This window comes from Pelophylax lessonae (genome assembly GCF_965119305.1).
Source record: "Pelophylax lessonae genome assembly, chromosome: 9".
Lineage (NCBI taxonomy): Eukaryota > Metazoa > Chordata > Amphibia > Anura > Ranidae > Pelophylax > Pelophylax lessonae.
The window spans coordinates 106,700,897-106,713,941 of NC_138776.1; the positions used below are offsets into that span (position 1 = coordinate 106,700,897).

Genomic DNA, 13,045 nt, shown 5'->3' on the forward strand with positions numbered 1-13,045 from the left:
AAAAAAAAATGTCAAGCTTTAAACATCTCATGGAGCACTGCTCAATCCACCATCTGAAAATGGAAAGATTATGGCACAACTGCAAACCTACCAAGACATGGCCAACCACCTAACTGACAGGCCGGGCAAGGAGAGCATTTAACAGAGAAGCAGCCAAGAGGCCCATGGTAACTCTGCAGAGATCCACAGCTACTGAGCTGCAGAGAACCACAGCTAAGGGGGGAGAATCTGTCCACAGAGCAACTACTAGTCGTGCAAATCTGGCCTTTATGGAAGAGTGGCAAGAAGAAAGCCGCTGTTGAAAAAAAGTCCATGGGAAGTCCTGCTGGCAGTTTGTGAGAAGCCATGTGGGGGACACAGCAAACATGTGGAAGAAGGTGCTCTGGTCAGATGAGAGCAAAATTTAACTTTTTGGCCTAAAAGCAAAACGCTATGTGTGACGGAAAACTAACACTGCACATCACCCTGAACACACCATCCCCAGAGTGAAACATGGTGGTGGCAGCTAAGCATACAGCCGGAGATACAATGGAGTGGCTTAGATCAAAGCATATTCATGTGTGAGAATGGCCCATTAAAAGTCCAGACCAATTGAGAATCTATGGCAAGACTTGAAAACCCCTGTTCACAGACGTTCTCCATCCAATCTGACAGAGCTTGAGTTTTTTTGCAAAGAAGAATGGGTAAAAATGTCCCTCTCTAGACGTGCAAAGCTGGTAGAGACATACCCAAAATGACTTGCAGCTGTAATTGCAGGGAAAGGTGGTTCTACAAAGTATTGACTCAGGCGGGCTGAATACAAATGCATGCCACACTTTTCAGATATTTATTTGTAAAAAATTGTGAAGACCATTTATCATTTTCCTTCCATTTCACAGTTATGTGCCACTTTGTGTTGGTCTATCACATAAAATCCCAATAAAATACATTAACATGTTTGGTTGTAACATGACAAAATGTGAAACATTTCAAGGGGTATGAATACTTTTTCAAGGCACTGTATATACAAAGCATTGTCTTCTTAGATCAAAAGGTTTCCACACATTATCACTTCCATCACAAATCCCCATAGCAATGAGTTTGTTTCATTTAAGCATAATGGGTTGAGATGTGCAAATTCTTTATTTCTATGCATCCCACACCTGATATTTGCATTATCACCTAGAACAGCCTTAACCGCTTGCCGACCACCGCACGATTATTTACTGCGGCGGTCAGCCCCTCACAGGCAAAGCGACGTACTACTACGTCGCTAGCCTGTGAGGGTCTCAGGAGCGAGCGCGCGCCGCCGGAGGCGCGCTACCGCACGGTCACAGACCCACCCGCGCGTGTGACCGGCGGACCTGATCGCCCGCCGGTCACTCGCGATCGTCAGTGGAGAGGGAGAAAGGCAGGCGGCTAATGTAAACAAGCCGTCTGTCATTCTCCCCTGTGTAGAAACAGTGATCATACGGTTCTACTATGTAGGACCGTTGATCACTGTTCCTACACATCAAGCCACAGCCAATCACAGTTAGAATCACGCCCCTAGGGACACACATAGCCCTCCCTTTCAAAAAAAGTTAACCACTTCACTGCCAGTGTAATTTTACAGTATCAGTGCATATTTATAGCACTGATTACTGTAGTAATGTCACTGGTAACCCCAAAAGTGTCAAAAAAGGGTCCGATCTGTCCGCCGCAATGTCGCAGTACCGCAAAAAAATCGCAGATCGCCGCCATTACGCGTTAAAAAAAAAAAACAACAAAAATGACAAAAATCTTTCCCTTTTTGCGATTTTTATTTTACCAAACATATGTAGCATAAAACAGTTTGGCCGAAAATGTTAAAAATTTTTGATTTTTACATTTTTTGGGGGGGAATTTCATATAAAAAAAAATGTGAAAAATATTGTTATTTTTGCAAAATTTACGCACTTTTTTTGTTTATAGCGCATGATCAAAAAATCGCACAGGTGATCAAATACCACCAAAAGAAAGCTCTGTTTGTGGGGGGAAAAAAGGACGTCAAATTCGTTTAGGTACAGCATCGCACGACCGCGCAATTGTCCGTTAAAGTCACGCAGTGCCGAATCGCAAAATAGGCCCTGGTCAGGAAGGGGGTAAAATCTTCCGGGGCTTAAGTGGTTAAAGCGGCTCCCTCGCTAAATAAACATGTTAAAGGCAGCCTGTTAGGCATCTTCCAGGTGAGCTTTCCTGAAAAACTGACAGGCAGACCTAATCAGAATCCAGACTTGTGTCCTTTTACATCGCCCAACCTCCAGGTGCGTCCTTTTCCATTTTTCCCAGACCTAAATGTTACAGTTTGGAGGTAGCCTGATCTAAACGGACACATTGGGGTTAATTTACTAAAGACAACTAGACTGTGCACTTGGTAATGTGCAGTTGCTTCAGAGCTTAGTAAATGAGGTAAAGCTTCACTTTACAAAGAATACCCAATCACATGCAAGGAAAATAAAAAAAAAACAGCATTTTTGCTTGAACATAATGGGATGCTGGAAGTCAGCAGAGCTTCTGCTCAATTAATAAGCTTTGGATTGCAGAGTGCAACTATACCTTCCAAAGTGCAATGTCTATTCGCCTTTAGTAAATCAACCCCATTCTGTTTACATTTGGCGGTCCATAGTTCCAACATGCCTCCACCATAGTCCACTGTCAAAATGAGGACAAAAATTACTGAATTGGCATTTCTTATCTCAAAAGTGACCTCTACCCCACCCTGCTTCAATTCAGCAGGAGATTTGCTTACAAGTCCTCTGCTGAATAAAGCAGAGTGCGCCCATGTGAAAGGAACCTTGGAGTATATTTATAGTACTTACCAGTCCTTCCAGTGGTAAAGTAGTATTTTAAGAGCAGCGTTTAGAGGCATTAAAGAAGAAGTAAAGTCTGTTTTGTTTTTTTACCTGCAAAGTAAAGGCATAATGTGCTAGTATGCATCACATACTAGCACATTATATGACACATACCTGCAAACGAAGCCCTCATTGCCCCTGCTGGAGGCAGCATGCATCTTCAGCCATCTTCCTTCCGGGTCCATGGACTCCGGCTGTGCTTCTGCCTGGGGCCGCGTGACGTCATTCCTACGCATGCGTGGAAGCAGCTGGTCATGGCACAGGGCTCTGAAGAAACAGCAGGGTCAGCCGTTCCTCCAGAGTGCATGTGCGGATGACGTCAATGGCGCAGTATACAGAAAATATCTCCTAAACGGCGCAAGTTTAGGAGATATTTACAGTACCCATAGGTAAGCCTTATTATAGGCTTACCTATGGGTACAAACATAAAAGGGAAGTTTACAACCACTTTAAAAAAAATGCAGCAAAGCTGCGTTCTGGGAGGAGCTTACAAGCATAATTTATATGTGTACGCATATAAACATTCAGAAACATAAATCGGCATGTAAGCGTAACTCTATTTCAATGGCCAGAATAAATTGATATTTTGGCCAGTAGAATGCATTTAAACGCAACATCATACGTGCTAAACGCATGTACATATGCACATAAAAGCGCATACATACACAACATCAGAGGCCTTTTTTCTGCCAAGTTCTGGCAGAAAACATCCAGCGTATTAGGAACATTCATATGCCCGTGTGGATGAGGCCTTAAGAGTGGCACAAACACTCTTTAAAAGAGTGTCTGTGCCACCATATGACAAATGTAGGTAAATGTGACAAATTCATGTATGTTAGAAACATGTCCTATACATACTTCTTTTTCAAATCCAGCTATGTGCACAGTTTTCAAGGACGCTGTGCAGGTAATCTTCATTGGTTGCTAGGACGCTGGCGGCCTCAGGGCTTCCATCATTCTTGAATTCAGTGATGTTCGGCAGCCGAGTCTATTTTAGTTCCAACTCTGTATAAGTTCCATGTTGTTATTATGTACTGAAACAGAGCTCTCCTACCTTCTCCATGTCACAGTAATGGTGACGTGAGCGACCAATCACCACGCTCCAGCACTGACATATGGGAGTGAATCACATGGCCTCCATTCCCGCAAGTACTTGGTATTTCTCTTTGCTTCTGATCCTCAAATGGAATGGTGTGGGAATGAAAAGAAAATGGGCATGTGCAGTTGAAAAGGGCGGCAGTTAGGAGATCCTTCATATTGTACCCTGTATGAGCAAAGCGAAGAAATTTTAAAGAGGAGCTCCAGTTTAATTGGTGTTTATTAAAACTCAGCAGCTACAAAAACTGTACTAGCTGACTTTTAATAAACAGACACTCACCTGTCCCAGGATCCAGCATTGTGCTCACCGGAGCCATTCTTTCCATCCGTGTTCTATCCCCAGTGCTGGTAACTCAAGTGTGGGTACCTGGCGGTGACAGCTTGCAGCTTCAGAGCAGGTTGCCCGCTGCACAAGCCTGAGCCGCGCTGCACCTTGTGGATGGTCCCACAGTCTTCAGGGACCTGTGACGTGTCTTAGAAGACTGCAGTGAGGGAGAGTGGGGGGAGAACTTCCACTCCAAGCGGAAGTCGGTCGGGGATCGGTTAAAACCAGGTATCCACTCCCCCCCCAGCCCCAAAAAAAGTGCCATTACGTAAAGAGGAGGGAAGAAGGAGGCCTTAAAGCAGAACTTTCTCCCTTGGGTGGAGTTCCACTGTAATGGAAATAACATTTTTCAATCAAATAATTTTTTTAAAGAAATACCTCTTTTGAGAGCCAGTGACAACATCGCTGGGTCTGTCTACTGGTCTTTGCCAGCTCTTGCAAATGTTACAGCAACCTTCTTTCTATGCTATTATACAAAAGAACACATCCCTGACATCCCTTCAGATGTGCATGCTCCCAGTGGCGTAGTGGTAGGGGCAGCCGGTGTGGTCAGCCAGGGAACATTTACATACCTGCCAACTGTCCCGTTTTTCCCGGGACAATCCCGGAGCATGTCCCGGGTATTTTACAGTGTCCCTGTTAATCAGGGACAATGTAAATCACAAAAAAAATTTTTTTTTTTTTTTTTAATTTTGTGCCACACAGTGTCGCTCTCACCCCAGCTAGGAGTTGTAGTTCTGGCAGCAGATTGTCTCTCTCTCTGTGCCTGCTCACTCTTCCCGCCTGTCGCAAATTTAACGTGTCACCGAAGGCAGGGTGTCAGCATGGTGCACTTTCCAAAATCCGCCAGCAGGGGGAGGCAAAGCACCTTCCGACAAGCTGGAGGCCTCACACTACATTAATTACTACTATCAATAATGTTTTTTTATAGATATAATTTATACACCTGTTAATTGATACATATATATAGTTAAATGTGTGTACATATCCGTGTATGTGTGTGCATATATATATATATATGTATGTATATTGCTCAAAAAAATGAAAACAGACCTCAATCCTCAATGGGAAAAATCTCATGCTGGATATCTATACTGGTATGGACTTGGTATGTGCTAGGATAATATTGACTGGGTAATGTGTTAGGATCTATACTGGTATGGACTATACTGGTATGGACTCTGTAATGTGTTAGGATGGTATGGACTGGGTAATGTGTTAGGATCTATACTGGTATGGACTGGGTAATGTGTAGGATGGTATGGACTGGGGAATGTGTTAGGATCTGTACTGGTATGGACTGGGGAATGTGTTAGGATCTGTACTGGTACGGACTGGGTAATGTGTTAGGATCTATACTGGTATGGACTGGGTAATGTGTTAGGAAGGAAAGGATGCTACATTGTTTTATGTAAATGAAAATTATCACCCTACAGAGGGCTGAATTCAAAGACAGGTGAATAAAGTGTGAAATGTGCTCAGGTGTGGCCATACAAAAAATGTAATATGGAAATATAAATAAAGTGCAAGGTGTAAATAAGTACGATAAAACCTAATTATAGCAGATAGTATAATCATACTTATTTACACCTTGCACTTTATTTATATTTACATATTACATTTTTTGTACGGTCACACCTGAGCACATTTCACACTTTAGAATTGCAGGGAATTGTGATGAGAATTTTAAACTTTAGGCAGAAGTAGTGCAGCTGAATGGGAGAATTATTCCAACTCTGCTACTTTGGCCTTAAGTTTTCAATTTCCTGTAATTCTCTCTTTATGAAGTAGACCCTATAATCTGATAAGTAGGCGGAGATTAATTATGCGGAGTGGGCGGAGCTTCGGGGAAGTGGGTGTGGTAAGTAATTGATAACTGTGCTGCAAAGTGTCCCTGGAAATTTTTTTCAAATGTTGGCAACTATGCATTTAGAGGGACGCAGATAGGGCCAGCGGTGGGCAGATCCCAACCCAGGGTGTGTGCAGGCAGTGGGACTAAGGGGAGGAGGGGGTCAGATTGGGTGGCCGGCAGAGGAGGAGGAGCCTCCCAGTTGGTTGCTTCAGTTGCTGCCACCGCCCGAAATCCTGCTGGAGATATTCTCCTGCCTGCATGCCTGCATGGGACACAGCTAACCCTCCTGTCCCTGGTTCTGCAGTACCAGTGACATGTGGAGGAATTGTGTGCGAAGAGGAGGGGGGTATTTGGGTGGTGTGATCAAAGTGGAGGAATCTGTCAAGGTATCTGGAGGTGTGATCAGAGTAGGGGGATCTGTGAGGATCTGGAGTTGTATTTAGAGTGGAGGGATGGGGATGTGGGGATCTGGCAGTGTGATCAAAGTGGAGGGATCTGGTGAGGGATCTGGGGATGTGATTGAAGTGGAGGGATTTGGTGGGGTATCTAGAGGTGTGATCAGAGTAGAGGGTTCTGGGGGTATCTGGAGGTGTGATCAGAGTAGAGGGTTCTGGGGGTATCTGGAGGTGTGATCAGAGTAGAGGGTTCTGGGGGTATCTGGAGGTGTGATCAGAGTGGAAGGATGGAGGGGGGTATCGGTGTGTGTGATCACAGTAGAGGAAATCGGTGTGTGTGATCCTAGTGGAGGTAATCTGGGTGTGTGATCAGAGTGGAGGAATCTGGGGGAAAGAGGAATCTGGGGGTGTGCCCAGAGTGGAGGAATTGGGGATATCTGGGGGGTGTGATTAGAGTGTGGGGTGAGATATCTACAAGTGTGATCAGGGTGGGGGTATCTAAAAGTCCACGGGTTAGAGGGTACAAATTACTTGCCTTTCCCTGGGCGCTGACAACCCACGCTATGCCACTGCATGCTCCACCCTGCTGGCCACTGGGTGCTGCACATTTTAACAGTGTAATCTGTTTCTTTCAGTGTAGTGCACCCCCTAAAGAGCCACTGCAAAATGTAGGCATATTTCCCCCTTCAGAGCACACAGAGCCAGACACACAGTATTTTCAGCCTTTTTCTTCTGGCTTTAAAATCAGTTTAGGGATTTTCTTTTTTGGGGTTTCTGTTGGAGAACAATGAACTTGGCTGGGAATTGGGAGCATGGGATACCCTGGGACTGCAAAACATGAACTTGAACAAACTTAAGGACTGCTAACTTTTTGGCTGCTCCTGCCCAACACTTGAAATCTGTACAACCTCGGCTGCATGTGTACAACAGTCAATGAATTTCACCCCTACTTGGCTGTACTTGCAGAACTTCTGGCTGCACTCCCAGCAGAACGTCCCAAAGAAACTCTATGCTGCATGTGACCTGTCCTCTTCCTAGAGACTCAAGCACCACACAGTCACTCTTGCAGCACTGGAGTCTTGTACCTACTCAGCCACAGAATCATTGGTTGCCTCCTGCTGATTTCTACCAGGCTCTTCCCAATGCGGGAGATGAAGACTCACATTGCCTCTTGGACAACTTGGACTCTCTCCCACAGCTTCCCACTGGCTCATGTGAGCTTTTTCCTGACCCTCCGGAGTTTTGGGTTACTCTGCAAATACGCCCCTCAGCTAAGCCTAGCTGGGACCTCTGTGTCTTCAGACTGGCTTTCTTCCGTGCAGGAGGGCAGGACCCCTCAACAGGGGTCTGCTGGAGTAGACTGCACTCAGGAACACTGCCCTACACTTTAACTGCACTGCTTAAGAATATTTATGGACTCTCCTCCCACCTTCTGGGCACACACCTCCCCAGGGATTGGCTCTGTCCTCCCTTGCACTATGTTCTGGAAATCACCAGAAAAAGGAAAAGTAGCAGAGCAGCAGCCTGTGAAAAATTTAGCAGCCCAAATTAATTAGCCCCTGCTCTACTGGTTAGTGGAACCAAAGATACAAAATTGTTGATGAAGAAATCCAATAGCTGTGAGAGGTAGGCAATAACAGTACAGATAATGAGGAGATGGAAATGATAATAGAAGCTGATCAGACAGGAAATTAAGGTGGTCTCAAGAAAGCTGATGCAACTTCAAAGAGTTATATTTTGGAGATGCAAGTTTGCGGGAAATTGTAATCAGCTTTAACACAGGAGAGGAACACTTGCAACAAATGTGGGAATAAAAGGCATTGCTGAGAGTCAGCTTTAAAGTGGTTCTAAAGGTTGGAGTTGCTCTGTGCAGTGGTTTTACACAGAGAAGACCCGATCCTCTTCTTTTTGAATCTGCTGAATGACCCCATCTGCTGACTGACCCCATTAGCAAGCCTCTTCCTATGGGGGCACTCTAACAGGCTCGATCCAGAGCTGCGCTTCTGTGATAGGACATTGTGCATTCACACACGGAGCGTGGCTTTGCCCCGCCCCCACTCTCTCCTCATTGGCTCACTGACTGTGATTGACAGCAACAGAAGCCAATTGCACCTGATGCTGTGTGAGCCAATGAGGAGAGAGAGACCCAAGAGCTTCTGGCTCTCATGCACATCACTGGTTTGAGATGGAGCTCAGTGGGGCTAAAGGGGGGCTGGGGGGACTGTGGCACCCAGAAGGTTTCGGCTTTTAATGCGCATCACTGGTTTGAGATGGAGCTCAGGCGTACTAAAGGGGAGCTGGGGGGGCTGTGCCACCCAGAAGGTTTTTTTTACCTGAAAGCGAAGTTCCGCCTTCCCCTCCACCCCCTCCAAAAATTAAAAATCAGTAGCTACACATACTGTAGCTGCTGACTTTTAATATTAGGACACTTACCTGTCCTGGAGTCCAGCGATGTCGGCACTGCAGCCAATGTTTCCATTTCCTTGTGGCTTCACGAGTGGGTCCCTACTGCGCATGCGTGAAGCATGCTGCGCATTCCTATTGGCTCAGCAGCAGGGGAAGGAGGAGTGGGCCAAACTTCCGAGGGACGGTGCCGTGGCACCATATCCTGGAAGTGGGGAAGGGTACCTGTCAAAAACAGGTACCCATTCCCCCCTCCCCCCTGAAAGGTGCCAAATTTGGCACCGGAGGGGGGGAGGAAGCAAAAGAGCGGAAGTTCCACTTTTGGGTGGAACTCCGCTTTAATGCAAAGAGTGCGTTTAGGTAAAATACGTTCTGCCTTTAGAACCACTTTAAGGCAAGGTAGTCAGCTTTAAGCATGCTTGTCATCTCGTGCTGCTTACCACTGAACCTGAATGCTAATCACAAACCAGGCAATACTCTTTCTGCTTGGTTGCAGAGTGCTAGATCACTATGACACACTATCAGCAGGGAAAGGATAAAGGTGAGACAATATGCAATATAATATTACTACAGTACTTATAAATCAGTGGCTAACTTCCTCATTGACTCCTTCTAACAATCTATATGCTTATGCAGGTTTTGGCAGGAATCCTCATATGAAATGCACAATTAAAACTACCATAAAATTCCATAAGTAGTGCATTGATAATGTGCCAAGGTGTCCTCTCTTAAACTCTGTATCTTTTTTTGCTTACAGCTTTGCAGTCAGTGTTTGGCCCGGCTGCCCGCAGGATATTTGCTGTGTCACACTCCCATGGTCCTCCACCTCAGCTGACGACTGTGGGACCTGAAACCCCACCATGCTATGAAGAGGCCTTGCGGATGAGTCGCTTCACTGTCGCCCGCAGTACTCATAAGCCTTGCATTCTTGCCCCTGTCCCTGAAGAAAGAAATGAGATACCCATACCATAGAGGGCATTTTTAATATAACAAAACCATGGCTTTATTTCTAGCAAAAAATAAATAAAAATCTGAGAGCAGGACTGTATTAGCCGTAATTTCTGTACCAGAAAGTACAGAACGTATCCCTGGGCCTGCTCATCCTCAAATCCTGATTTGATTAAAAAAAAAAAAAAAAAAAAGTTATCTTTATACACATTTAACCACTTAAGCCCCGGAGGATTTGGCTGCCCAAAGACCAGCCCCTATTTTGCGATTCGGCACTGCGTGACTTTAACAATTGCGCGGTCGTGCGACGCTGTACCCAAATGAAATTGACGTCCTTTTTTTCCCACAAACAGAGATTTCTTTTGGTGGTATTTGTTTACCTGTGCAATTTTTACTTTTTGCGCTATAAACAAAAAAATAGTAACAATTTTGAAAAAATAACAATATTTTTCACATTTTTTTAAATGAAATTCCCCCCAAAAAATGTAAAAATCTAAATTTTTTTACATTTTAGGCCAATTTGTTTTCTGCTACATATGTTTGGTAAAAAAAAATCGCAATAAATGTATTTTGATTGGTTTGCGCAAAAGTTATCGCATTTACTAACTACGGGAAAGATTTTTGTCATTTTTATTGTTTTTTTTTTCAACGAGTAATGGCGGTGATCTGCTTTTTTTTTTTTTTGCGGGACTGTGACATTGCGGCGGACAGATCGGACCCTTTTGGGGGTACCTGTGACATTACTACAGTAATCAGTGCTATACATATGCTCTGTTATTGTAAAGGGAAGGGGTTATTTTTATTGGTGATGCAGGGGTTAAGTGTGTCCCTAGGGGCGTGCTTCTAACTGTAAAGGGGTGTGGCTAGTGATGTAACCACAGAGACATACGATCCTACATAGCAGGATCGTATGATCTCTGCAGTTACACCAGGGAGAATGACAGGCAGCTTTGTTTACATCACCCGCCTGCCTTTCTCCCTCTCCAGCGGGAGATCGCGAGTGACCTGCGGACATCGGGTCCACCGGTCACACGCGGGAACGAGCGGGGGCGGGAGCGCGCCTCCGGCGGCGCGCGCTCGTCCCCTAGAGGCTCTCAGGCTAGCGACGTAGTACTATGTCACTTTGCCCGTATGGGGCTGACCGCCGCAGAAAATATACTGTGGGCGTTTGGCAAGTGGTTAAAATGTTTTTTAATTCTTAGAAATGTTAAAAAAAGTTTCATTTTTTTTGTTCAATGTAGTCATTTTTAGATTGACCTGTAGGAGGAGTTCCTAAATTAAAAAAAAAAAAAAAGGATCTTTGATAAGAAGTGATCAAGACTGCTCAACTATGTCCACCCTTTCCATTCAGCTGCTCCATTCATAGAAGCCAGTACTAAAGTTTCTATGAATGAGCAGTGTTCTATGAATGGAGGGGGGGTGAACCTTTCAATCGTCTGAGGTTAGTCGTTTATGTAAAAAATGTATCCCAAAAAAATGTTGCAATAACTGCTTAACCACTTCAATACCAGGGACTGTTCCTGCCCAGGCCAATTTTCAGCTTTCAGTGCTGTTGCGCTTTGAATGACAATTGCGTGGTCATACAACACTGTACCCAAACTACATTTTTTTCACACAGCTAAAGGATTATTTTGGTGGTGTTTATTCACCACTGGGTATTTAAATTTTTTGCTAAATAAACAAAAAAAGACTGATTATTTAAAAAACATGTTTTTCTTCGATTCTGTTATGCAATTATGCAAATAAATAATTGTTCTTCATAAATATAGGCCAAAATGTATTTTGCTAAATTTTTTTGTGAATTTCTTGGGTGAAAATAACCAACATTAGTGTATATTATTTAGTCTGTAGGGTTTAGTCCACAAACTATTGTATACAGCAGCAGTGGCGGCCGGCCCATAGGGGGCGCAGGGGCGCCGCCCCCCCCCCCCCCCAAAAAAAAAGAAAAAGAAAAAAAAAAGATTTAAAAAAAAAAAAAAAAAAAAAATTTTTGCCCACAAGGGGCGCCCGTCTCATTGGTGCCTATGGGGGTGGGGTTTTCCACCCGCAGAGGCGCCGATAGACGGCCTTCTGGGGCGTAACTGTAGCGCAGAGCTCTGCGCTCCACCACCCCTCTTTCGGCGTCCGCCGCATTGGTGCCGATGGGGGTGGGGTTTTCCACCAGCAGAGGCGCCAATTGGCGGCCTTCTGGGGCGTAACTGTAGCGCAGAAAAATGCGCTACACCACCCCCTTTTGTGATGTCTTGGATCATGATTGGTCCAGACTCCAGCCTGGACCAATCATGATTCAGGACATCCATGGTGACCTCGTTGGGGGCGGTGCCGGTGCGTGCATCAGTCACTCACCGTCACCGCCCGGTCACTTTCCCGCCGCAGCCCGCGAAGAAGAGGAGTCGCGAGGAGGGGAGAAGCCGCCGCCAGGAGCCGAGCAGAAGAGGACGGACATCAGAGTCGCGAGGAGGGGAGAAGCCGCCGCCGGGAGCCGAGCCGTCGCCAGGTAAGTGCCTATTCCACCACCTGCGCCATGCCTGTGCCATGCCTATTCCACCACCTGCACCATGCCTGTGCCATGCCTATTCCACCACCTGCGCCATGCCTGTGCCATGCCTATTCCACCACCTGCACCATGACCTTACCACCACCTGTGCCATGACCTTACCTCCACCTGTGCCATGCCTGTACCATCTGTGCCATGCCTATTCCACCACCTGTGCCATGCCTGTACCATCTGTGCCATGCCTATTCCACCACCTGTGCCATGCCTGTACCATCTGTGCCATGCCTATTCCACCACCTGTGCCATGCCTGTACCATCTGTGCCATGCCTATTCCACCACCTGCGCCATGCCTGTGCCATGCCCATTCCACCACCAGCGCCATGCCTGTGCCATGCCTATTCCACCACCTGCGCCATGCCTGTGCCATGCCTATTCCACCACCTGCGCCATGCCTGTACCATCTGTGCCATGCCTATTCCACCACCTGTGTCATGACCTTACCATCACCTGTGCCATGACCTTACCATCACCTGTGCCATGACCTTACCATCACCTGTGCCATGCCTGTACCATCTGTGCCATGCCTATTCCACCACCTGCGCCATGCCTGTGCCATGCCTATTCCACCACCTGCGCCATGCCTGTGCCATGCCTATTCCACCACCTGCGCCATG

At 45.9% G+C, this 13,045-nt stretch overlaps 1 protein-coding gene across 2 annotated transcripts in view; it reads left to right on the top strand.

Annotated features, from left to right (window-relative positions):
• The window catches only part of TMEM52B (transmembrane protein 52B), a 40,507-nt gene extending 30,593 nt beyond the window's left edge, over window positions 1–9,914 (top strand). For both annotated transcript variants that reach the window (XM_082269544.1, XM_082269543.1), the window contains one exon: window positions 9,683–9,914. In XM_082269544.1, coding sequence (XP_082125670.1) covers window positions 9,683–9,897 — 215 coding nt within the window. In that variant the 3' untranslated portion in view covers window positions 9,898–9,914. The remainder of the gene's footprint in view (window positions 1–9,682) is intronic.
• Window positions 9,915–13,045: the final 3,131 nt, after the last annotated feature.